The following is a 27,142-nucleotide window of genomic DNA, read 5'->3' as shown; positions in this document are numbered from 1 at the left end:
ATTTCTAACCAGTATTATTAATTGAAAGGATAAGCAAACATGAATACAACAATGAGCAGAGTAGATGAGGAGAGAGATATTCAAAAACTACTATAAAACTAGGAATGAGCAAAACAAAATAGCTCGTTCACATCAAACTTTCATTTCTAGAGATCCAAAAATCAAAATCAATATTCAGCTAGATGAGAATGCACTATAATCAACGACAAAATAGTAAAGATCTAAAACAGCCAGTGTTCTAAATTGAGCACTAGGCGCTAGGCGGCGGCCTTAGGGTAGAAGGACTCCGGTTGTAGCTTCGGCTGCGCCTGTCGATTTGACGGAGAACAGCAAAGATTTCGATAGCGGCGATCTTCCGGAATTTCTATAGTTGATGAGATGAAACGGAAGAAAGGAAGTAGAAGAAGAGAATGACGATAATCAGTGGCGGCTAAGGCAAGAGAAAAAAGAAAAAGATCAATTTTTTAAATTTTGGACCAATTAAAATGAGTCTTATCCCAAATAACTAAACTATTAAACATATTTTCTATTTTTTATCGTTACTAACAGATTTATTACTTGTTATCATGAACCCTACTAGTCCCCGTCTAGGCCTAGGTTAGGCTTTGGTATAGCGCCAGACTAGTGCCTAGCGAATTGTAGAACATTGGAAAGGCACAAAAGATATAAAAAGAAGCAAATCAAAGAAAGCAAGCAAGATGATAGAAGATCCATCACTTGAAATGTTCTAACATGCGGGAGAGAGGACTGTCATGTTCTTACTTTTTTTTTATTCTGGACTGCATCACGTCATCAAGAACACAAAACAAAGAATTTATCGATTAAAAAAACAATTTATTAACTACTAAGACGATAGATAGAATTTACTTTTGGCACTCATATTTACACCAAAAGATGTTGTACGTCAATTATAGATTCAAGCACAAACTAGATTCCCTAAAACTAAAGAATTTAAATTTCTTCAACTGATCACTAGAGCAACTTATCAAAAAAGAAACAAAAACTCAGAATTAACCATTTCGTGATAAAGGGATGCAGAGTTCGAACTTCGAAATTTCTAATCAAGCAACCAATGCGGAAAGCACACCTTTGAAAAAGCCGAAACCAAACTGATAAGGACATCCAATCCAGCGGATACAGAAAGTTGTAGCCCCTCAATATCCACGATGTCAAAGAAACGGGACATGTAAAGTTTCTGTTGGTACAGTCATAAAGGCAGGTCAAATATGCATCAAGGAATCACAAATAATCTAAAAAGGATATCCACAGAATCATAAGGAGTAGCATGATGAACCTCTAAGCTCTCGGTAGTTCTACAAACAATTCGAAAGAGTACAGCGTGCACGGAAGAATCACCGAGCAAAATATCTCGAATATTATCACCCAGTTTCTTATAACAAGAAAAGGATTGAATGCATTTCTTCATGACTTCAAGAACCTAGAAGCAAACATATCAAAATAGAAGTCATCAGGCATTCAGAAGTCTAAACAGAAATAGGGGCACAGCATCAGACTTTCGGACAATCATCAAATAACACAAACAAAATCTTCAAACTTGGAATAAGAAAATTCTAGATCGAGATCTAAATAACAACACCAATAGAAAAGCTTCTACAAATGACAACTAGCAATGGAACTAGAAAGAGAGTGATAGTTAGTTATTCCATTCACATATTGTACAATAAAACAAAACTGGTACCTTCACTGTCACATTCCACCGAGTATGTTTCACCTTAAAAGTCCAGGATTCATGGTTAACAAAAACATACTGAATGCAGAAAACAATGAGCGCAAGGACAGAATCATTCTCTAATCCAGTGTCCAAGAGCTTCATTGTAAAGTCCAGAACTGCCCAATCAGTTGCAACAATTAGTTGGTTTACAAGTGTATTGAACGACATCACGCCATAAAAAAACATAAATTTCACAAAAACTCGTAATCAAGCACCAGAGTAAAAAAAGGAGGATACAAAATGCAACATGAACAGGCACGGTGAAGTTAAATATTCAAAAACAAAAAAATTAGAACATGAACATAGAAGACTGCAAAAAATGCTAAAAGAAGAATTTTCTGAAGTCTTGTGCCCCTGTTTTACATTACCACCCACACTGAGAAAAGTACAAAAGGTTGAGTAAGAAACAATATTTCATGGTTTCTTGTAGGGAGAAATCTCACTCAATGTTGGGTTTCACATTGGTTTCTTAGCCGCAACACAAGAGTGTGTTCAAAAAATCGATTTAGCAAAGGTAGATTGTGCAATTTTTATAAAAAAATCAAGGGTCTAGACGCCTATTTAATTTTCATGGGGGTGAAATACGCATTTTCGATATTTCACAGGGATTTTTGGTGCAAATAATTCGAACAATATTAGAGAAATCAAATAACATGCCTGAAAGACTCAATGAGCAATCAATCTGCTCGCAATCAATCAAAAGCATTTTGGCAAGTCTTCCAGAAAGCAACCAGGATCTGCTGAAACAACTCGTTGAAAATAATGTTAGCATTAGTAGACTTAAATAAACCTCACTAACAGAATCATTGGCTAACTAACCAACTAAATAGAGAACACGCAGACATACAAAACCACATTAGTTAGATCGACAATAAAATAAAACAAAAGAAATGGTAACTACAAATAAAAAATGTCATGATTAGCATATATTCAGTTTTGACCACATAAACACTATCAAGTGCAGCAAAAAGCATATTTGCTAAACTAGACTTTAAGTTTGAATCCCCAAGTTGTGCTCTTTTAATTTGAAGGACATCTCTAAAGATGAACCTTGATGAACTGTTGGAGACCACATCAACATCAAATATGTTGACCTTCAAGACCATAGTAGCAACACGAGATGGCAAGCTGCAGAAAAGAAATGTAGCAAAAGCGAAAGTGAAATTTAGAAAACAACTGACAAATACAGATTGATAATGGAGTACATCATATGAAATATGAGGAATACGCCAAGTAGTCAAGAACACCATGACTAAAAGTAAAAGCTCTGAACTATATTCTTCTTGAAGTGCACCTGGTTATTACCGTCAATCAAAGTGCAAAAGATATATCTGGTCACAGAAATTTTAACAAAAGTACTTTTGAAGATATCGAAATATCAAGGTTTTATAACCATGAACGCAAACAGCTCCAACTATTTTCCTTTGCATAAAATTGATCAATTGAAGATAGTAAGGTACGAAAGTGAAACAAGAGCAAAACATAAATAAATATTATGATTTCAACATTATTATAGAAATAATTACCATTCCAACATTTTTGTCAATATATTGATCCCCAAGGCCATTGTTACTGCACTGTTCACACAAGGTGAGAGGCTTTTGACCAGAAAACAAACAATCTCAACCACATCAATTCTGAAATAAGAACAAGAACCATGTTACTCAATGAAAAATATTATAAAAAAATATGTTATTTGCACTTTAGTTCATGTTGTAAGAGCTCAACTATTTTCTTAACAACATGAAGCACAGATACCAATTGCCAACCTAAACAATTGAAAAGGATACAATAACTCACTGACAAAATTATGAATTACCGTATATATTTCTCCTGGTTCCTTAGCATAGATACATCATTAAGAAAAGATTTCCCAGCATCCATGAGAGCATAACACACAGCCTACCACCAAAAGAATACAAATTTATTTATTTATTTACAACAATACAACATTATATTTTGTCAAAAGTTCCCCAAAACATGCATGGTTACTTCCTAACATGATACTACTGCAGGTAACAAAGTGAAACATGTATAGATAATTCAACTGCATTATGCACCATTCCAAATAAACAATCAGTCAACTCTCAATCAGCCCTCAGAACAATCAACCTGATATTGTAAAAAAATTTAATGACATAAACTTAGCAACTTGTATCTAGAAAGTCTTTTAGTTAATTAATCTACCCATTCTTTTCTGCAACCTTGTGCTATTGTTGGGTAATAATCAGATATGATACCATTAGTTCAAGATAATTTCAAACTAGCCATGAGAGTTAGACATCAAAGCATCTAATACTGCTACACGTCCCAGTGAGAAGAAATCATAGATAAACTGCAGCTTTTGCAAGATACACGTTGATGGAAGTGTAGGACCCTATCTAACCAAAACAAATAATCCAAAAACAAAGAGACGTATTCAATCCAACATTTTTACAGCTGACAGTCACGTGATAAGACTGTGTAATTTGGAAGATGCCATAAACAGTAATTCAATTAGTATATTACCATATTAAACGTCACCAATCGACTAAGCAAATCAAGAATGGCATGGACCTCCTCGAAGTTTTTTGTATACAGCTCTTGGGCCAACCGCAAAAGCAGCACAACCACTCCAGACTCAGTGTACTGTGCAGGAGAATATGCATACATATCACAGGGTATAAAAAAGGACTTTAGTAACTAGAGCAGAAATCACCACAAAATATATGCAAAAACAAATAAATTTAAATAAGAAAAAAGACAATCTTGTACACAAGCTATATATAGTTTTACCTCCCACCGCACAAGAGCAACATTTTTGTCAATCATTCTCAACACTTGGCCCTGAGATTTGCTGGGTATTACTAAGCCTTCAACACCAGTAACATGCAAGGGAAAATGAGTTTCAACCACCTTTGAAACAGCATCCACCTCTGAGCCATTGCTTATCTCCATTGGAGTTGATAGCCCAACAGACTTATTGACAAAATTAAATCTGCACAAAAATTTCAATTGTGTTAAAATATGAGTATTTGCTATTTTTTTTTATAGGAAACGATAGTATTATATTAATTATAACTTGATAAAAGGTACAACAGTGGACTAGAAGTTCACTGTCTTAGAGTTGCAACAGAATATGGAAATCTAGGTTAGTGATACACATATTCCCATTGTCTCATCAAATCTAAAACGGAAACATTCGAGAAATCTTTATGGGTTCCAATCCACATGGCGATGATAATCTTGATCTTTTCCTAACAATTGTCTGTATTTTCCTCAATGTCTTCGAAGATTCTTCTGTTTCTTTCCAACCAAACAGTCCAACATACGCATAGGACCGCGACTTTCCAAAAAATTCTGCCTCTTTTCCCGGTAAGCTGTCCCAAATCCATGTGTAATAAATCATTTGTTGACCTCGGTATAACCCAAACCAATTGTAGTTCTTGCAACGCTCTAGCCCACAAGGTTATCGTGAATGGACAGTGAATGAAGATGTGATCTTGAGTTTCTACTTCATTTCTGCATAAAACACAGCAGCTGGGGCACAGTGCAATTCCGGGGCATCTTTTTTGAATCATCTCCGAGGTCGGAAGCTTACCCAGAGAGGCTATCCAAGAGAATAACTTGATCTTGAGTGGGACCGGTACTTTCCAAATAGAGTCGTAAAGTGAGAAAAGAGGAAATAAATTATGTGGAAAGAACGAGTCGTAAAATGAGCAGACAGAAAAAATACCCGAAGAATCCCCAGACCACAGAACAGAATCATCTACCCCTTCTACTAACCTAACCGATTCTAAGATACCTAATAGCTCAGACAACTGATCAATCTCCGCATCTCTCAACACTCTTCTAAACTGGAGATCCCAAGAATGATTGAGTGTGACCGGATCGAAAATAGCAAAATATGATATAGGTAAATTGTGAATTTGTGATAGTTGAAATAAAGCAGGAAAACAATCTTTAAACGAGGAATCCCCCCACCATCTATCCTCCCAAAATCTAACCTTATTCCCTCCTCTAACCTTAATAGAGACTCTCTGTTTAAAAATCGGGTATAATCTGGAAATAAACTTCCACGGGCATCTAAACGTGACATTTTTTGCTAACCCCGCATCCCAACCATTTTCTTGCAACCCATATTTGCTAACAATTATTCTCTTCCATAATGTCCCGTCTTCTTGGAAAAATCTCCACCACCACTTCCCAAGCAATGCCTTATTTCTGAAAATAATTTTGCCAACTCCCAACCCCCCTTTCTCCTTCGGTCGACAAACTTGATCCCATGAAACCAAATGCATGTGCCCATCTCCATCCGCTCCATCCCAAAGAAAATTCCTCGATATCTATCCATTGAATCTGCTATACTTTTGGGAATCTTGAATAAAGACATATAATATATCGGAATGGAATTCAAAACCGACAATATCAATGTTAGTCTTCCCCTTTTGACAGAAAAGCTTTCTTCCATGAACTCAATTTTTTACTCATTTTAGCAACAACGGGTTCCCAAAACGATGCTCTCAACGGATTTCCGCCCAACGGTACTCCCAAGTAAATAATTGGCCAGTTTTCCTTACTGCATCCCAATTTTTGTGCCAATCTTTCAACTTCTCCTTGTTCACGATTGATTCCCAACAAAGCACTTTTTTCCCAATTGATTTTGAGTCCAGACATTTCACAAAAAGAATTAACCACTTGAACCATGAACTCTATGTGATCATCTTTCTGTCCGAAGAAGAGTGTATCATCAGCAAATTGAATGTGTGAGATCTCGATCCTTTCGCTACCAACCTCTATTCCCCTTACGAGGTTCAATTCTTTGGCTTTGTCGATCAACCTTGCTAATACATCAACAACCAAATTGAAAAGAAAAGGAGATAGTGGATCTCCTTGTCGAATACCCTTAAAAGCCCTTATTTTTCCTTTTGGCAGCTCATTAATCATGACCGAGAACGTTACATTCGAAACACAACCTTGCATCCATGATCTCCATCTTCTTCCAAATCCTTTTTTCAGTAAAACGAAGTCCAAGAACTCCCAACTCACATTATCATATGCCTTCTCAAAATCCAATTTCAGCACCCAACCCTTTTTTTTTTCTTTGTCCTCCCTTCTTCTAGCAGCTCATTAGCAATTAATCCGCAATCGAGAATCTGCCTTCCTTCGACAAAAGCATTTTATGAATTCGAAATTGTATCGGCTATCACATTCTTCAATCTTGCTGTGAGGACTTTTGCAATTATCTTGTATAAACTCGTTATAAGACTTATCGGCCTGAAATCCTTTACTTTGAATGAATCAGCTTTCTTCCTAATCAAGCAGATGTAAGTCTCATTAGTTGCTCCATTTATAGGAAGAAAGCAGATGTAAGTCTCATTAGTTGCTCCATTTATACTCCCACTTGGAAAGAATTCCTCAAATACCATCATCAGATCTGTCTTGATTAAATCCCAACACTCTTGAAAGAATGCTAGAGTAAATCCATCCGCCCCCGGACTCTTGTCTCCATCACAATCAGAAACTGCTTCCTTGACTTCTTCTTCCGTGAATGGTTTTTCTAACTGTCTACTCATCTCTTCTTCAATTGGGCACCACTCCACACCTTCAATTCCCTAACTTCTTTGTGCCGGCCTGATGTACAATCTGTTGAAGAAGTCTAAAATGATTGAAGTAATTTCCTCCTCGCATGTTGTAACGGAACCATCATTGCGTTCCATTTTGTCAATGGTGCACTTGCTTTTACGATAGCTTAGTAACGAATGGAAAAATTTTGTACTTTGGTCCCCTTCTTTAATCCATTTGATCTTACTTTTTTGGTAATGCATTTGATTCATCCGACTTATCCCCTCCTCTACATCAACTTTGTTTCTTTTCTATCATTGATCATTTCCTCCGAACCCCTCCCCTCACTCTCCATCTTGTCGATTCTACTGATCTTGTTTGATAATTCTGCTAATTTCATATCCATCCTACCATACACCTCTTCATTCCATTTTTTAATATCGCCCTTGATTGACTTGAGTTTCATCATAAACCTGTAACCTGGCCATCCTTGTGAACTAGCATTTTTCCACCAACATTGTGCCGATTGTTTGAATCTTGAGTCATTTAGCCATACATTCTCAAATCTGAAAGGTGTTGGTCCCCATTTGGTTTTTGCCAAATCGAGAACAAGGGGAAAATGATCTGATGTTATTCTTGGTAGTATTGATTGTCTGTAGCATGGGTATATCTCAATCCAGCCCGCTGTAAACATGAATCTATCCAGCCTGCAACAAATTGGAGGATTCCGAAGATTGGACCAAGTGATTTTTCCATTCAGCAACGGTGGATCGCATAATTCTAGTTCCTGTATCAAGTTATCAAAGCACTCCATGCTCGACGTGGTTGAGTAGCTGTTGATTTTGTCTCCTAATAACCTTACTACGTTGAAATCTCCCCCCAAACACCATCTATTACCACAAATAACACTCAGTCCTGCGAGTTCATCCCAGAAATTTGATCGAAATTTTGGTTGACACGGTCCATAAACAGCTGTGATCCACCAGTCAATTTGAGCTTCCTTTTGAATATGAATTGAAACCGAGAACTATCCTATCAAGTTATTCTTTACCGAAATAACCCTTGGATCCCACATGATCAATATACCCCCAGATCGACCCACTGCCGGTAAGGTAACCCATTCCACGAACCTCGATTTCCAAATACTAGAAATAAATCTCCTATCCACCACTACTCTTTTGATCTCCTGCAAGAGGATTAGGTCTGATTTTTCTTTGGCTAGTACGGCGCGAATTAAACCCCTTCTTGATGCCGATCCACTCCCCCTGATATTCCATGAAACAACTTTCATCAATTCACTTCGACTTCCCTTGAATTCTCTTTGCCACTGTGTCCATGGCGTTCCGACCTTCTAGCAGGCTTATCTGACTCTTTAAATCCCACTTTCTCTACACCCATCCTTTTCAAGCACTCATTTTGAACTGAATTGTTTAAATCCAAGTTCCCCAAACCCACAGCCTTCTCTACTTCATCCCGCCCCTCAAGGTACCCTAAGAAGTTATTTCCAGATATACCCAACTTAGGACCCATTGATGACATTCCCTGCCCATCCTTAACCTCTAACCCTCCCCCCAACCCAACTAAAGAATCTGAAACGGTAAGAGAATGAGAAGAAGAATGGTGAGAACAGAAGTGTAGGGTAGTTTGCGAACCTTACTCGGAGATTCTTCAAAAAATTCGCCCAAGTCATCGAACTCCATTGATTGCCTTGTCAGCTTATCCGAATGATCTGAGATATGACTATCCGCATCACTGAACTCTCCGCCTTCGTCTGAAGTATCATCCCTCATTCCTTGATTTAGATTCTCCTCCCAATATCCTTCCTCCGCATGAGTTGATTCTTTCTCGTCCTCGATAATTGATCTCTTTGAAGCTTCGCCCTTTTGCAATTGTTGTTTTCTGCTATATACAATCTCAAACTTCCTATCATTTGAGCAGTTGTCCTTTACTCGTTCCTGATGACCTGTCTTTGGTGATTCTAAGCTTTCTGTAGTTTCAATCTTCCCCTTCTTGAATTCATTCTCATCTTTCAGCTTTATCTTTTTAAGAATCTTGATATGTTTCCCTTGATACCATGGTTCTGATACGCAGTTCCGTCCCTCGGATATATCACCCCTATCCGCACTGTGATGTCCCTCTGAATCTTTATTGTTGCTATTCTTCACCACTTCACTTTCCTTAGCAAGCGTTACATCTCCTTCTTTGATTTCTGCTTGTAGGATAGAATTGTCGTCCATCCTTCTTCTTTGAGCTTCAGGAGCTGTTTCTGCGATTGCTTCGTTATCTTTGAATCCCGTCCCCCCGCCCCATCCTGTCACGACTCTAGCTCCATTCTCCAGTACTTGTGCGTACGATCTTTTTTCGTGCTGAGCATACGCTGCTACATCGACTGAATCCACTAGAATCCGAATACTCAAAGGACCTCTATCAGTTTGGATTTGAAGATTTCTATTGATGAAACCTCCTTCCATTCCCACCACTTTAATCTTTGCTGCCGACAAGTCTTTGAGTAGGATGGTATCTTGGCTGATATTCAACAATCCTCCACATTGCTGACCAATTCGTTTGAAAAGCTCTGTTGACCATAGATCCCAAGGTATTCCCAATAGGCGCACCCAACTGTTGCAGCATTCAAAAACTTCCTCTTCGCTGTTGCTAAGCTGATTCCAACTCTCGAAAGACAAAGTCACTTTGTTTTCAAGAAAAGACTTCTTCAATCGCAAATAGAAGGATGCATCCTCTTCGTTATGTGCCCACCAAACTGCTTTATTGGCTTGGAATGGAAATACTTCAATCTTTCTTTGAACTGCCTTCCCTAGTGTGTTGGTCACCAGATCCCACGATATATTGACACAATCCCTTGTAATGATAATAGCTTTCCTCCATTCCTTAGACTTACATTCTGGTAAATGATCCGTAGCTATGTCTTCTGGAGCTCCCGAGTCATTGGCATACGGCCTGAAGTGACCACGCTGCTGTTTTTGTGTCGTATGCTTCCTACTGTCTCTAAAGCTCGTTTTGTTATCCCTTCGGATTATCGTGAGTCTAGACAAATTATTTGCCATCCATTTCCAGCCCTCATTTAGTCGTCCACTTGGTATGATAATGCGTTGTGTCTTTCCTTTCCATACTAGCTTAGAAGTTTCTAAGTAAGTTCCTCGACCATTCACAAACTTCTGCATAGAAACTACTGCTTCTCTACCTCTGAATCTATTGAACATAGCGCATGATTGTGGTTTGTTAATGTAGTCCCACAGCTTCGACAATATTTAGTGTAAGCTTTCGATATCCATTTCCAAAACATAGCTCGCGTTCCTGGTCCTCTCGGTTATCAAAACCATATTACCCCTCCTCCCCAACAGATTAAGAACAATTTTTGTTCTATTTTGATCTCACAACTGGGTTTGAAGTAATTCCTGAATATCTCTCGATACATTTCGATATTCCTTCAGATTTTGCGAGGTTTCGGGATATTTTAAGGTGCGAAAAGGCTAATGAAGGTATTTGAGAGTAAACGGCTAGGTTAAAGATTAATGGTGGTCGATTAAGTAAAGGTGTGTTAAAAAAAAGCACATTACTCAAATGATGTCCTCGTAAATCTTTTTGTCTTTTCCCACACTAAACTGAGTTTCGGGATCAAACTGTATTGCATTCTTATTTGGCTACGGGATGATAGTAGAATGAAATATTACTCCTAACAATCATTCACAATAAAATCAAGTTCATGCATCCCTAATCATACACCATAAATTGGCTTAGCATCAAGTTCCACTTACACGCATTCAGATGGCCAAGCACCTTCACAAAGGGCCGACAACAAACGTACAAGTTCAACAGTTCTGTAAGGAAATTCACCCTCTAAATTGCAAAGAAGACATCTGATAGGAGCATCAATGAAACTATCCCTGTCCCAAAATTGAATACAAAGCAATTCCTACATGAAATAAATTAACTTGTATAAAATATATACTGAGGGAATATAATGATATTTAATATTAAAAAATTAAATACCTCTCCACGGTAGATGTTGTATAAGATGTCCAATATGGATTTGAAATTATTATCCTCGAACTGAAAGATAAAAGATGTCGCATCATACGAGCAAACACTGAAATGTACTAGTTAATACTTAATAGTTATATATTATGCTTAAGAGATACCTGAAGACTAATTTCATAAGATGCAATAAATGCTGATATGAATGTTCTGATAACACTCCGATAGCCAGCTGAAGGACCCTGAGAACAAGAGAAATGGTAAAATAGGATTTATGTTATAAATCCCACAATCAGACATGCATCAAATTCAAGTAGTAGCACATGAGAAATAATAAAATGAATCATGACCCATTGACATGTCATTATTTCTGATAAAACTAAGGGCAAAGTCGCATAAACAATTATAGAAAGGAAAATAATACTCACTTCAGGATCTTTCAATGTGTCACTTTGAAGAATTTCAAGAAAATAACCTAAAGATGAAACCTCAAAAGCTTGACGAACATAACCAATGTGATTGACCTCCTGATATGAATTTATTAAGAAAGAAACAACTAAAAAAAATTAGCAGGGAATAAAGACAAAAATATGCAATAAGTGTAACAATTCTGACAGATGTTTTACCATCAGCATATTAGTTTCCTCTTTTTTTGGAAGAGACGAGATCAGACAGGTAAACACTGCCCACGCAAGGATTAGAGGGCCCACTTCTTTGACCTCAATAGCATTAAAACTAGAAATAATGGAGTCCATGTCCGTAATATCCATCTCTGAAAAGGCAATGTGACCCTGCCTGAACAAAAGATAGCAAGCATAAAGTCATCTTTCTTGAGAAAATAGTATGTAACACCCGCACCCACACAAACATATATCCTTGACAGCTTCATGCTGATAGGAACAATTTTTGTTCTTTCAACATCAGTCACAAGTTAACGGACAAAACTAATAAATAAAAGATTCATGTCTGGGATTTTCTGGTTTCTTACATGCAGGTTGTCGTGAACGACTTATACATAAACAGTTGTCCACCCAGAACTATAAAAAGTATTTATGTAAATGAGCCTTTACAAATGCACCATACAGGTTTCAAAAAAAAAGTGCACCATATATGATACAAACTAAATCAGTTTGCTCATCCAAGGGCACACTAGTTTTAATAGCGAACTACTTGCAAAATAATGATGAATGGGTCAAAGGAAACATCTGGCAATGAAAAGCGTGGACAGATGCAGTGAAGAACAAGTAGATCCACATGTCTCCAGACACTGACCAGATGATTGGTGACATTTAAAGGGAAAAAACACTGTATTTGAACAATTAAAATTGCATGATACAGTGTCAATAAAATGTGTATCAGCAAAGTGCAAACTTCAAGAGCGAACAAGTCAAGCAGAAAATGATGAAGGGACCAAAAGAAGCATCTGAAAATGAAACTCGTGGTCAAAACAATGAAGAGTGATTAGCTCCACACAAGTTCTCCTGGCACTCACTTGATGATCAGTGAAATTTTCAAAAATATGTCCATACAAACTTGATCAGATCCACCTCCCTCAACCTCTGTACGGCCTCCTCATCTGACCTTAAGATTCCAATGGCAATTCCACATAGAAAGTCTAATTCTACTCATAACAAACCAACATATCAAGCATGCAATGATTGAACTATGCCATCATTTCAGTTTCAGTGAATTATTTTTCAACAGGCAGGGGGAAGGGAGGTGGAGGACGCTGAAATAGTGCAGCGGGGAAAAGAGAATGAGTCCCCACGTTGGTTGAATTCATTAATGATAAGAAGCAAAATGAAACACTTCTACCACACCTGTATGGAATATTATCATGGATCATGTGAAGAAGACTGTCTAGGTTCAAAGCCTCAATGAGAATTAGTAGCAGCTGCACTTTGGCATGATAAATAGCACAGGTGGCTTCAGGAGATATTGCTAGTTTCTGAAAGTTGCAAAAGCCAGTCACGATGTCCTATAACATCAAGAGAAATAGGAATAAAGAGATGCTTTAACAACACAATTCATTTTTATGCATGAACAAAATACATAGAATTTAAATTTGGAGCATCGCAGTTTTAGCATTTTGGAGAAGCCAATGGCATAGGTCAGTGGATGTGTTGTATTTTAGTGTTAAGGATTAATAAAGGATTGTGAGATGTGAACCGTCGACGTTAAAGCTACTGGAATAACCATAGACTGACTACGGGTTTTTGGTGGCAGAAATGGTGAATGTAAACAGGAGCTTGGACCAAATTCGGCAATATCAAGTATGTTACTGTCGGACAACATAAAAGAGTTAACTAGCAATTGATTAATTTGTACACATGAATTGAAATGATTAATTACCTGAGATTATAAAATAAGTGAATTAAGACACTATTTACTATTATTCATAGACTTGAATCCTACACAGACATTGTTGCATCATTGATTCAACATTCATATCAAGTCTTTATTCTCTTTATTGGCTAGAGCGTGGATCAGAGGAACGTATGAGACTGTAAACTGTTATTGAGCTTGTAGGACAATATCTGGATCAAAGTTTAACAGGGACACCACAGTTCAGAGATTTGTAGGGCTCTCTGGCACGTGTTGTCCTTAAAGTAGGAGCCAGTAAAATGTTAGATGTACAATCCTATAAAAGAACATGGGTTGCATGTTTTTATTCATTTCATAACAACATTTTGTATTGTACTTGTTTTTATTTGGTCATTACAATTGAGATTTTCTCACCTCCGGGGATACCATGAGTTTCTCGTGTGGTATACAAAAGGTGAGACGAGACCACAGAAGCCAGGTAGAAGTCCCATAAGAGTTCGAGGTTAAATAGACTTGGGATCTCGGATCTTTCTATTTTGGCAAAAGTCACTTTCTCATAGTTGATTCTGTATCGTCGGGAAGGGTCCCGAACATCTGTTGATTTTTGTTTGGCATTGTGGATGATTAATTGACACTTTCTTTTTGGTAAACATTTTTAGATGAACAATGGATCTTGCCTCATTTGAAAATGAAAATAATATTTTATCATAAAGTTTAACATTTTCCCGAACTCAATATTACATGCAGGTCGGACCCAAGCCCCATAGATGAGCAATAGGAACCCAAGAGTAAGAAAGGTAATAATTATTCACCTCATATAGCGCACATAACTTTTTCCATGACTTAGCATCACAAACACGAAAAGACTCATTATAAGCAAGGAAAAGAATGTCAAGTATCAAGTTGTCCTCGATAAGCATCTCCTCAGCCCAGAAAGTGTAAAGGTCCACATCCTGCAAAACTCACTAACTTAATGCTCACATTTCAAATATTGACAAAGAACAAAATAAAATTGGTAGATGAATTATTAAACCTTTAGTACCATTATTTAAATGTTACCAGTGAATTCACCATATGTTCGATGCGGTTGAAAGAGACAAGGTCCAATAAGTTAGAAAGTATTATACTTTCAAGTTCATCAGAAATCAACATTTGCGCCTCCTCCATGACAGCAGACTCTCCAGATTCAGATCCGGAATATACTACGCCAAAATTATTAGCAATACTAGATGGGAACATAAGCAAGCTATCGACAAGAGTCACAAGACAAACATAATTCATAGAACTTCCACCAAATCCCGCAAACAATTTATGGTTTTTAGAGTCCATGCCTCGTTTTCATCGCTTTGTTTATACTTTATAGATTTTTTAAATAAAATTTATTCAAATCTAGAAAAACCAGTGGAATGTATAATTTATTTGAAACATTTCTGGCATCTTCAAGGCATGACCAAAAACAAGCATCAAAAGAAGAACCATACTTACAAGCACGCATAAAGATCTGCCTAATGCACTTCAACAAGCATTGTCGCTCAGTGTAGTACTCAAGTATAACCTTCAATAAAAAATTAGAATCTTAAAACACAAGCAGCATTCAAAGTCATAATTATGGTTAGAAGACCAGAGAGAGTGATTTTCTATCTGTAAACAATTACAGAAATAAAAGATGATTGATCTATTACTAGAGGGTAATGATTAGGAGATAGAGATATGATCCTCGCCGTGATTCACATATAACTGTAAAAAGGCTTCAATGCTTGACAATTAGAATCTGGAAAAAATCAAGTCATCAAAGACCAAATCGCGAGAGTTTAAACAAGCTCGAAATTTAAACAAACTGTGCTTAGTAATTTAAGGCTTTTAATTTATTGGCCCTTATTCAAGAATGTATTTTAACTGGGAGTCAATCTGGTCAGTCTGCAGGCCTCATTCTTGTTTATTTCTTTGTATTTTTGCATTTGTTTGGTTACAACGTGGCATGGGCTTAATTAAGCCTTTCTTTAAGCCCATAGAGCAACTTTAGGAAGGAGTTCATATATAGATGTCTTTTAGGAGAGATTTGTAAAAATAAAAAGACAATACCTTGAATAATATTGGAGAGTGTGTTCTTCTTGAGCAAAAAGCTTGTCAAGGTTAAAATCTTGTAGTGTTTGTTCTTCGCATGTGTGTGGTGTGACTCCTTCACTAGTTCCATTGGATATTAAATTTGTGTTTTTCTAAGCATTGGATTGAAATACATGTTCCATCAATCAAATTCGAAGCTTGGAGTCCAAATTTTTAATCTATCTTACATTGGTGTTTTGACTTCCCCGTGTTGTTTAAAACAAATAATGTTCCTCAGCTCGGCTCGCATTTTTTCTTGATTTTTAAGTCCTGGGAAGATAATATTTTAAAATCCCGTTCTCATGTGTCATAAAATTGAATTAGGAAATAAAATTCAACTATTATCGCATAAGAGTCGTAGTATAGAGTGAAAGGATATATGAAGTAGCACAAAAGAAAGAATTCAATGGAACCATTTTTCAAACTCTGGTGCATATCAAAGTAAAGATACCCAACTGAAGCCAAGCAGATTTCGCATACATAAGTATATTAAACTACCGTATAAAAAGTAAAAACATTCCATGAATAGCCTATATTAGTAATCAGACAATTTGCAAAATTATCCACAAAATTAAACAACAATTATTGAAATACGATGTGACTCAAGAGGAAGAAATGCACTCACTGGATTTAAAATGTCATAATCCATATCACCGAAGACAAGATTATTGTGCTCTGCTGATCTTGTAACGACGATATATGACTGCACCTCATCTAAACACTGACAAACAAGAACACGAGCTAACTCATTCTAAGGATACGATAAAATCTATTTGCTCAAGCAGTGCCTGGAAAATTTTTAATCAGCGGCACCAGACATTCATGTGGTATAAACTCGCGCAGAAACAATTAACTGAAAAACCCACTTAATAAAGAATAAAAAAATTTACCATGACGGTACTAATTGTGCACGCAATGTCTTTCAATTTAGGATTAATATTCAGCTCATGCGAGCCAATCTTGACACTATGTGAATCAAGCGCTTCCCTGGACTTCTGATTCGGCTGCTTGAATTGAGAAATGGAGCACAGAAACCATGCGTGATTATCCTTCAACTTCTTCGCCTGTTTTGCATTCATTCAATAACACAAGTTCCCAAACTTTCGACAAACATACTCTATGTCCACGCCAACATACGGTGCCGTGGATACTTGTTTTTGTTTTTTCAAAATTTGTGAAGTAAATTCGTACAATCACACAAAAAATGAAAATTCAAGATTGAGACATTATCGCACACAATTCACATATAGAGATTTGTTAATCCTTTCGAGAGCGTACCAGAGACTGGGATGGGAGTGTGGAACTTTCGAGTTCAGTGAGCAAGGAACTGAATGGATCCCACCATAGAGAAGCGTCGACGGTTTTTGTAGAGCTGAGAGGCTGGCCGCCGGCGTTCGGATTCGCCGTCGTCGCCATTGGAGGTTTGCCTCGTGCAGAGAGGGAAAATAAATTTAAACCCTGAACCGTCGGGGGGTTGGGGCTCCGGCTCTATTATTTTCTGGGGAGTGCAAAGGGTTTAGCTCAATAGTTTAATTATATATATATATATATATATATAGATATCTACTTATATGAAAGCCTGAATAAATTCTTTTGACCAGTTTATGTATAGTTTCCGGTCAAAAGCAAGAACACGTGCCGTATGTTTCTTTCTCTAACAATTAAAAATTTGTGCTGCTAATAGGAGGTTAAGCAGTGCTGCCCACTTTTTCCCTCTTTTCCACCTGTATTTTTTTGCTTTTCTTTTTCTCCGATTGTTACATTTGATGCTCGGGCTTTTTCAATTCTTCATCTGCTTGTGTTCATTCCTCCTTGTAAATTTGGTTTTCTTTTTGCTCTTCTTGCCCGAGAGTCAGAAAACGTCAATAAGTGAGTGTTCCCCTTCATTCTCTTTGATAATGTTGTTCTTCATGTGTTTTTTCCCTCTTTTATCTGTATTAATCGTGTTGGGAAGTGTTACTCGGTAACCCGGAACGATTTATTTTGTCGTCGTTTCCACGGTTTCTTTGTACAGGTCCCTTTGTTTTTTTTTTCGTTCAAACAGAAAGCCTTTGTTTTTCTTTTGTTATAGATTAGATGTGTGGCCCCTTCCATTTTGTTCGGTGATGTTCTTTTTTCCCTTCTTCTTTCCAACTATAGTAATCGTTTTAGTAAGTTTTTTCGTTCCATCAAGGCACACGCATTGCGTGTGTAATGAATAAATGAGGCTAATATATTAAACAATCATGATTTTACAACACCATGACAATAAAAAAATTTGTACTTGATCTATGAAAAGCAAAAGATTTCAAAGCTTAAATAAATATGTCAAACTCAATTTGTTATCTCACATGATGTAGGTGTTGATCATAAAAAATAATATTCTTTTGAAACAGTAATATGAGTTGTTATGTTCTAATATTCTTTTAGATAGAAAATTCCAGTATATTTTTTAGTCCTTATGTTTTTTGTAAATATAGTTGCTATGTTCTACTTGTTACCCATACATTCACATTTTGTCTTAATACTAACATATTTACTGTTATTTAGAATACCTTCTACGTTTTAAAATATACATGTACACATCTACTTTTACATTTTAGTTTTTTTTACAACCATGCTTTAATTGCTAAAATAACCTATTTATTTTCAGTAATTTAAAACATTTTCTTTTACTCTAATATAGAGGCTTCTGTATGGCATCAATACATAGCATTATTAATTTGAAAACATGGATAATATAAACTAATGAAAAATTATATGTTCAATTTAGTATGCTTACTATATGTTGAATTGCAAGGAAAAACCTTTTTTTCCTTGAGTAATAAAAAATATCTATAGAAATGTATTCTTAAAACTGTAAAACTAAATATAATGTATAATAAAAAAAGACATTTGTAAAATTTCTTTTAAATAATTTTATGTTATGATACATTATATCTAACGCCTTCCTACTTATTCATACGACATCAACATTTTATTATCGATTTACAGCTAACTACTGTTATATTATTCTTCTAAACTAAGCAAAAATAAAAAAAATAGTAATATCCATTCTACTAAAACAATTTTACCAGAGAAAAATGCATACTTATAACTACAAATTATGGATCAAATATTGGGCAACATAATATATGTTTCGATAATATTTAAAAAAAAAAAGAGTGAAAAAAACTCAAATAAACCTTTTATAGCAACCATCGTGCAATTAAACGCTTTAAATCCACAAGTACATACGATCTAGGTGCATAAACCTATATACATACATGAATTAACTTGCAAAACGTTATGTAGGACCGAGCGATTGCCTCTTTATCAAAAGCTATAGCTAGTAGTAATGGTGCAACTCAAATCTTTTAAACCGCACAGCAGCTCAAGCACTATGGTTCGATTGCTCTACCAAGCAGGAACAATTATTACACCCAACAATCTCCCTCCCAATAATTGCACTCCTTGCAATCAATGGGAATCGAACCCGTGACCTTGGCTCTGATACCAATTTTAGGACCGAGCGTTTGCCTCTTTACCAAAATCTATAGCTAGTAGTAATGGTGCAACTCAAATCTTTTAAACCACACAGCAGCTCAAGCACCACGGTTCGATCGCTCTACTAAGCAGGGACAATTATTGCACCCAACACGTTACATTTGTTAACATTATATGGAAAAAAATTTCTGGCAATTTCATTTCTCAGTATCCACCGTGCCATGTCGCGACGAAAGAGTGCACCTACGCACACAGTAGACAAAAAAATGGCAGAAAATTGCACGCACCTGTAGGATAACCTCTCGCACGCGCACGCATATTCTCCAAAAAAAAAACCAAAGGCGATGGCTGTTATGCATTATATTCGTGCAACAGCACTTCGCCAAATCCCACAAAATACAGAAGTAGGCACGCCTATGCGCATTATATCCACGAACCAGCGCCGTTTTTTCCCAAATGTCACGCACAGAAACATTAGAGCATCAGCACCATCAAGCTGCGCATATGCACATTCCCTATCCCCATACTTTTACAGAGCCACTCCCGCACTAACGCATTAAAAATTTGCAGCAGCGCACACCATTTTCCCTGAAAAAAAACACACGAAAAGACGTTTTCCCCCTCATTCGCACAATAATTTTCCATCTTCCATATATCCTTCTCTTCTCCCCTTTAGCAGCCGCCATTAAAGCCCCATATCTCCACTAACCCTACACCTGAGCAAAATCCCTCCAAGGAGCCAACCATCGCCCGCTCACCACTTCCTTCAAAATTCCCATACGCAAAACTTCAGATTATTGGGCGTCTCCTTCCAGTAACATTTTCTAAGGTAAACCGATTTTCTTTAAAATTTTATATAAAATATTTACAAGTTTATGCGATATTATATCTTTTAAATTTATATATCTGAGTGTTGTTGTTCCTTGAAATTGTTTACTAAGAATTATGCCTCCCAAAAAGAAATCCAAGGGGAATGCTTTATCCTCATCTCATTGGTATGATAAACACAAATTCTGGAATACGGAAGCTCAAAAAATTTATGAAAGCACACTAACTCAACCAATTATTCAAGAAAGTGGAATAGACATGTCCATCCCCAACTATTGTTTAGTGGAAGAGATTGTAAAACGATGATGGGTAGAATTGGCCAAATCACCAGCAGACGCTGTAATTTCAATCGTTCGTTAGTTTTACGCAAATTTACGTGTGAAGCACGAAAATCATCAAGTTTTACTTCGAGGCAAGATGATAGCATTTGATTCAACCACCATAAACATGGTTTACGATCTACCAATCCTAGACACTGATGAATATACTGAATGCATAGCTGGAAATATAGATTATACTATGATGCTCAAGGACTTATGTGTAGATGGAGCAGAATGGCGAACAATCAAGGAATCCCAGTCACATTAAAAAAATATGAAATGCTTAGTGACCCAAATAGTTGGGCTTCGTTCATTCTTGCAAGAATACTTCCTTCAATGCACCAAACAGAAATTACAAAAGACAAAGTCACTTTGGTCCATGCTATCACAACTGGGAAATCAGTGGACTTAGGCAAAATCATTCATGGTTCAATATTGCGTATGAGTACAAGTCTAATCACTACTAGTCTCCCTTGCCCGCATATTATCACTGAACTACGCCAGCATGTCGGTGTAACATGGGGTCCAGACGAACAAGTTTTAAAAGCTAAAGCACCTATCATTGTATATCGTGTTAGACAGTTGTATGGACTAGCAGAAAACATAAGGCGCCAAGAAAAAGCAACATACTATCAACGTGCTAAAGACCGTCAAGAACCATGACTACCGGCATTGAGCATAGTACCTCTAGGAGATCGAATAGCAAAAAATAGAACAAGACATCATAGCACACCGTGAAGAGCTAGCAGAGCACAAACAATTAACAACCACATTCATGACTTATATGGTTAACTTTACATCAGTCCTTGCACAATGCTTTCCACATAATACTTCAGCAGATGCACCCTTCCCTCCACCACCACCCTGGTCACCCCAACATCCGCTGCAGTACACCTCACCACGCCAATCCATAGATGAAGATATCCATGACGCTAACAATGATGACTTAAATAACAGCTGCTGATGCTCAATATGTATGGTATATACTGTCATTTCATTTTCTTTCATGCAGTTTACATATTTAACATTTCAGATTTAGCACAATATGTTGGGTTGAAAAAATATAGCCAAAATACTTAGGATATACTATCAAATGTCAAACAAATAGTTTTTTATTAACTCTAAATCTGTTACTACTTTTTTCAAATCCACATTCATGTATATAACTGCTTACAAGATTAGAATGACTGATTCACTCTATCATATTCACCAATACACCTCCTTGAAAAAAAATATTATAGACTATCTATTAGTAGACATATTTTATAATTTAGCATCAAAATTCTTACATTCAATATCTTTTTATTTACAATTTCATCACAATTTAAATACACGTTATTTTTCCTTATTTTTAACACTAAAACTCACTGTATTAACACTTAAAATAAAAAACTATATCTAGCTTTTTAAAAACACAGCACATGGTGCAAATATATTCAATAATCAATAATATAATGACTAACCCTTATATTATAAAACAATCAATTATGTCCTTGCACTTGTCAACAATTTAAACCATCTAAATTACTTGTGTTGAGGTGGCCAAAAATAATCATACCATGTGTCATAATCCATCTATGACTCACCCTTCTCCATATAATATATATAAGCTTATCTACCGTCCACTACTTTACAATCACTTACCGTAACATTTGAACAATTTTCTTTCAATATATAAACATACTGTTTCTATATCAACTCCAATGGAAAACAACCCGTACTGTGATTGTATCGGCTGCACTTAATGTTACTACAACTCTATATTTCAGAAATAAGTCGAAGAGCTAATAAATTTTTTTTACTCAAACCCAGTATGGGTCATCATTTTACGAAGAGCACTTAACATGGAATCAAAGCTTTCTCTCCTATTAGACTATGCTGCCGACATTGAAACAAAACTAGATAACAACATCATCCGGCAAACCAGTATGTATATTAAATAAATACTAGAACAACTATCTTGTAGTCTAGAAATCGTTGAATTCAAAAACATTTGCATCGACCTACTAACAATTATAAAATATATTCTACAGAATCTACATGTAAAGGAGTTTCCTTTATTTTATAGTTTTTACACTTACTCGCCTTTCCCCTGTTGCAGTATATAAATAGTTGTATCTCATGTTATTGGCATACTTTTCTTTTACCTAATATACCTATTCTCAATCATTTCAAGATGTATCTGACTTAACATATTATCAGTGAACTAGCTAATGGCTAAGGTATTTAGATGGTTTCTAATCTTAGTTAATAAATCATATATATAACCTTTGATTTATGGATATGATCAGTAAAAACCAATATATGATATAGCTTATGCAGATGTATTATTGTTTACGATTACCTACGAACTATAGTCTCCCATTTTTTTTAGGAAAATTAAATTTAATAAAATTCAAACATTTTCATAAATTGTTTAGTTTTAATAAGCTAAAATGGTATGATTAGATATTCTTGCTGTTTTTTTATAATACGTTAAATTTTTACAGTTTAGTATCAGTTTTATATACTAGAATTTAATTCACCTTATTATGAAATTTGTTTTCTTCAGGTACAACCCCACAAGCAGAAACGAGGAATGAAGTGCTCCTGTAATGATAGGAACATGACTAAGTTTTTTTTTTTTTTTTTTTTTTTTGCTTTTTAGGTATGTGACGTCTAAAAACATTGGATAGAATATATTTAAATTATCAAGCTAATAATATATTTAGACTTTATTAATACTTTGATAGCAAAATTCATCCAACCTATAGCTTGTTTCTTAGCTTTATCAAAAATGCAAATATTAACAAAATTAAGAATGTGCTAATTTTGATTTATAAATACATAAAAAAATATTTACGTCTCTACATAATTTTTCCCACACTTCATTATCTAAACAACTTAAAAAAATTTGATTTTAAGAAATATAAATGTCAAATTCAATTTTTAAAAATCGAATATATAAGTAAAATCTATTTATTGCTAAACCCCTATAATTTTTTTTAAGATTTAAAAAACTTATATTACCACATATGTATATATAATATTCACTCCTTAATTTCTGTTAATATGCTGAATCATATATGTCATGTTTAAACACCTACAACCTAACTACACCCAGGCTTAGCAATATATTTTGTTTGTAATATTTATACTTTTAACGTATTTTATACCTTATTTTCTAGAAACACCATTATTCAAACAATAACATTAATTTTCCTACAAAAAAGAACATTTAAATAAAAAATAAAATAGCCTATATGTATAACCATGCCCATTACTAAAATTTTAAAAATAGTAACTACTTCAAACATATATGAAATATATAATTTTTTCCCTTACCCAATAACTAAATAAAAATATATCGCATATGCTTTAATCATACCTTCACAATAACACCATTGATGGAATGTCTAAAATAAATAAAGTAAAATAAATTACTTCTTAGTCAAAAAAATTTCTAGATTCTGATTTTTAACACATAAAACTATCAAAAAATAAAAAACACTTAATCGCTATTAGTCACCTTTCCCCTAAAAAAACCAAAACAAAACAAAAAAAAAGACATTACTCCGCTTATTTAACTGCTAATTTCCCGTTCATTTCTATTACTTAACTGCATTCAAACTGGTTAATTTTGTTAATTTTTAAACAAGTTTAAATAAAACCTTTATACATTGTAACATACATACACAACTTTTACCAAATTAAAGAGTATGCTTTTGAACATTTTCAGATATATATATATATTCATACATCTAATATATCAGTTTACACTCAAAAATAATTCATATACATGAATTAATTCCCTATGATTTTTGGTATCTATAATACTAACTTTTCTGCTCCCTATATTTAGCATCTCTGAATTTTCTTACACAAATAAATCAAACTTATAATTGCTTTAAAAAACTCAAAGTATATAATGTTTCCTACATTATTTTACCAAAAAACCTACAACTGCTTTAGTTTAGTTTATATCTACATAATTGTAATGCATTAAAAAAGGAACCCATAGAAATATACAAATATAAACACAAATTTATTGTCTTTAAAACATAAACAAAATTTATCATTTATTGCGCTAAAACTTGGGTAAACACCTCAAAAATTTGAGGTACCTACACCTAGTATATATATATAACACAAATAATCACTATATTAGATCACATGATATATATAATTTTAAAATAAAGCATAAATCTTGAGAATGGGTCGAAGAAATATTACTAAATTTTTCAATATATATATATATATATATATATATATATATATATATATATATATATATATATATATATATATATATTGTGTAGGACATAAATAAATAAAAATGTGTAAAAGGCATTTTGATATATAAATTATTGATAAATTTCCAGTTTAAATAAGTTAGCAATTGAATCAACTTTGGAACCGAATAATCCAAAGAATAATAATGAGCTAGATTGGAATGATAATTCAATTCAATTCCAATGACAAGTGCCGGAAAAATGAAAATAAATGGAAAGAAAATATTTTAAATAATCAAATATTTTTTTACTTAAAAAATTCAAAATAATAGCTACTCAAATATAATGATAATAATTATTCTTGTGATATAATAATAAAATAATTATTTACTATTTTATATGTTATTATTATATTAGTTAAAGTAAACTAAATATAGAAAATATTTTTGAAAAATATAAGAATGTGACAATTCTACTAGACATAATGCTCGTTTAATTCTCGCTTCAAAATCATTTTATCTCATCAAACATGTCCTTATAAATGAAATTGTTATTAGAATAACAAAAAAATCAATTTTACCCATTTTTTTATTGAATCTTAGATACACAATCGAGTATCATGTGTTATAAGGTCCTATTAACCTTGAAACAGCTACCAAATTGTCTTTACTCTCCTTTTTATCGGCTGAGTCTAATGAGGCTCAAGTGCTAAACTAATAAAAGGGCATAATGCGCTCTTCGGCTGATGTCGAATTCGGTATTCGTGCGATTATTTCTAGTATGGGATGAGTCAAAAAAGAGATTAGTAGTACAGTGTGTGCGTTCCAAATTAAAGTAACTCCCCCAATGAGATGGGAATTTCTAACATCTTATTTACAGTTTGAGGCCCTTATGCAAGAAATCACGAAGAATATGCTGAAGAAATTCTCCATCTAATTAATTTTCTTCTGGGCTCTGTTATCTTGCTTTCCTCATTCATGAGTGAGAAAGGCAGAAAGCTCATCGAACAGGAAGGTTCTTTGCCACAAAAGAGGTTTGGGAGTCGACTCAATACATTTCAATTATATCATTAATATCTAATTTCATGGTGAAAATAATCGAACGTCTGTGTCGATATTTACAATTATTATACAGCGAGATTTTTATTCAACATATCGCGAGATTTTGACTAAAACAATAATGTATTTCTTTTTTCAATTTGAATAAAAAAAAATGATATATCTTCTGAGAGAAATGTTAAATTCCATAAATATTAGTTTCAATTTGTTCATAACGAGAGTATAATTTTTTTAAAATAATTGAGATGTGTTTTTTGATATTTTTATAATAAATAAATGTCGGTTAAACGATAATTAAATTTTTATAGAATAATTGCCAAAACACATTCTTGATTATTTTTAATTATAAAATAGTTTTCTAAAAATAGTTTTCAACACATTCTTGATTATAGAATATTTGTTCTAACACATATTTATTCTTGAAACAATTTATAAAAAAATTGTAAAAAAACACTTTTATAAAAATATTTTATATGCAATTGTCTTAATCGAGTTTAAAGCTTCAAAATGATTTTTATCTCCTTTGGGCACGAGGAATCTTAGATGGTTTAGCTGGTTTCCTTGTAATGTCCAAACCTATTAGCGAAGTGGTTCTTCAGAATGTCGGTTAAGCAGCTTCCTTTGGAAAACTTCAATGGAGACAAAGAATTTATCTCTTATACTGAGAGTAGGTGTAATCATAACTATAAGATGTGGTGAGACTCGTTTAGGAAGTAAAACTCCCCATGTAAAGAGCATGTACTATGGTTTGATGAATGAACTTGTTAACTTCATCTCGTGCTGATGTCAGTGTTGATAACTTCATCTAATTTTTTTTATCAGTGAGATGATATTGTAAAGACGTTATTGGAATATTAATTTTTTGCTCGTCGGTGAATTAAGAAGTGTTTTGTGAATGAGTATTTAGATCCTCATTTATGTGGATCTAAATTTTGAATTTGAATTGGAAATGAATTGAAATATGAAAAAATCTTTAGTTTTTGGAATTAAAGTGGAATAAATTGTGATTTTTTTAAAAAAAATTAAAGTGAAATTTTTCTCCTTTTTTTTAAATGTCAAAATATTTTTTATAACATGTTTAAATTTTTAAGTCTGGTGTGTCTTCAACCGCCAGAATAATCTGGAATAAAAACGGTGGACTTCACCGCGTGGAGCCAAAAAACATCCTCGCAGGCGGAAACATTCGCATGCGAGGTCCTCGCCCCTCCACGAACACAGGCGATGTCGGGCATGCTCTAATATAGAATTTTCCGTGGGCAGCAGTGCGGGATATTGCTCGCTTTGCTGATGTCCTACACCGACATATTCACATAGAAACCGAAGTAAACATTATAATTTGAAGTTGTTTCTTATAATAATAATAATAATAGTAGGCTCTCTCAAAACTGATGTCCCACACCGACATATTCACATAGAAACCGAAGTAGGGGTCGATCAAACGGCTCGGATTTTTCCGAGTCAATTTTTTATGTGTGGAGTGATCCGGACCGTTCATTGCCCGCGCAGACACTGTCTGCACGGACAGGATGAAACAGACCCTCAAAACCATTGTGATACATC

The 27,142-nt window shown here is 34.8% G+C and overlaps 1 protein-coding gene across 4 annotated transcripts in view; it reads right to left on the bottom strand.

The window, feature by feature from the left end:
* LOC140827154 (uncharacterized) overlaps nucleotides 1-17,237 on the bottom strand; it is a 32,507-nt gene extending 15,270 nt beyond the window's left edge. The window contains exons 1-22 of one of the 4 annotated variants that reach the window (XM_073189783.1): nucleotides 16,979-17,237; nucleotides 16,591-16,764; nucleotides 16,326-16,421; nucleotides 15,083-15,152; nucleotides 14,657-14,799; nucleotides 14,410-14,550; nucleotides 13,093-13,250; nucleotides 11,899-12,067; nucleotides 11,701-11,799; nucleotides 11,437-11,514; nucleotides 11,288-11,347; nucleotides 11,053-11,210; nucleotides 4,628-4,709; nucleotides 4,508-4,558; nucleotides 4,241-4,360; nucleotides 3,552-3,634; nucleotides 3,259-3,369; nucleotides 2,783-2,860; nucleotides 2,390-2,472; nucleotides 1,700-1,848; nucleotides 1,295-1,438; nucleotides 1,088-1,195 (exon numbers count right to left, since the gene is read on the bottom strand). In XM_073189783.1, the coding sequence (XP_073045884.1) occupies nucleotides 1,088-1,195; nucleotides 1,295-1,438; nucleotides 1,700-1,848; nucleotides 2,390-2,472; nucleotides 2,783-2,860; nucleotides 3,259-3,369; nucleotides 3,552-3,634; nucleotides 4,241-4,360; nucleotides 4,508-4,558; nucleotides 4,628-4,709; nucleotides 11,053-11,210; nucleotides 11,288-11,347; nucleotides 11,437-11,514; nucleotides 11,701-11,799; nucleotides 11,899-12,067; nucleotides 13,093-13,250; nucleotides 14,410-14,550; nucleotides 14,657-14,799; nucleotides 15,083-15,152; nucleotides 16,326-16,421; nucleotides 16,591-16,764; nucleotides 16,979-17,116 (2,493 nt within the window). In that variant the 5' untranslated portion in view covers nucleotides 17,117-17,237. Of the gene's footprint in view, nucleotides 1-1,087; nucleotides 1,196-1,294; nucleotides 1,439-1,699; nucleotides 1,849-2,389; nucleotides 2,473-2,782; nucleotides 2,861-3,258; nucleotides 3,370-3,551; nucleotides 3,635-4,240; nucleotides 4,361-4,507; nucleotides 4,710-11,052; nucleotides 11,211-11,287; nucleotides 11,348-11,436; nucleotides 11,515-11,700; nucleotides 11,800-11,898; nucleotides 12,068-13,092; nucleotides 13,251-14,409; nucleotides 14,551-14,639; nucleotides 14,800-15,082; nucleotides 15,153-16,325; nucleotides 16,422-16,590; nucleotides 16,765-16,978 lie in introns of those variants that run through there. The other 3 variants (XM_073189768.1, XM_073189773.1, XM_073189789.1) reach the window with 3 other exon arrangements.
* Nucleotides 17,238-27,142: the final 9,905 nt, after the last annotated feature.

The sequence above is a fragment of the Primulina eburnea genome, chromosome 1 (genome assembly GCF_022965805.1).
Source record: "Primulina eburnea isolate SZY01 chromosome 1, ASM2296580v1, whole genome shotgun sequence".
In the NCBI taxonomy this organism is placed as follows: Eukaryota; Viridiplantae; Streptophyta; class Magnoliopsida; order Lamiales; family Gesneriaceae; genus Primulina; species Primulina eburnea.
The sequence above is the reverse complement of the archived record's forward strand: the minus strand, read 5'-3'. Positions and strand labels throughout refer to the sequence as shown.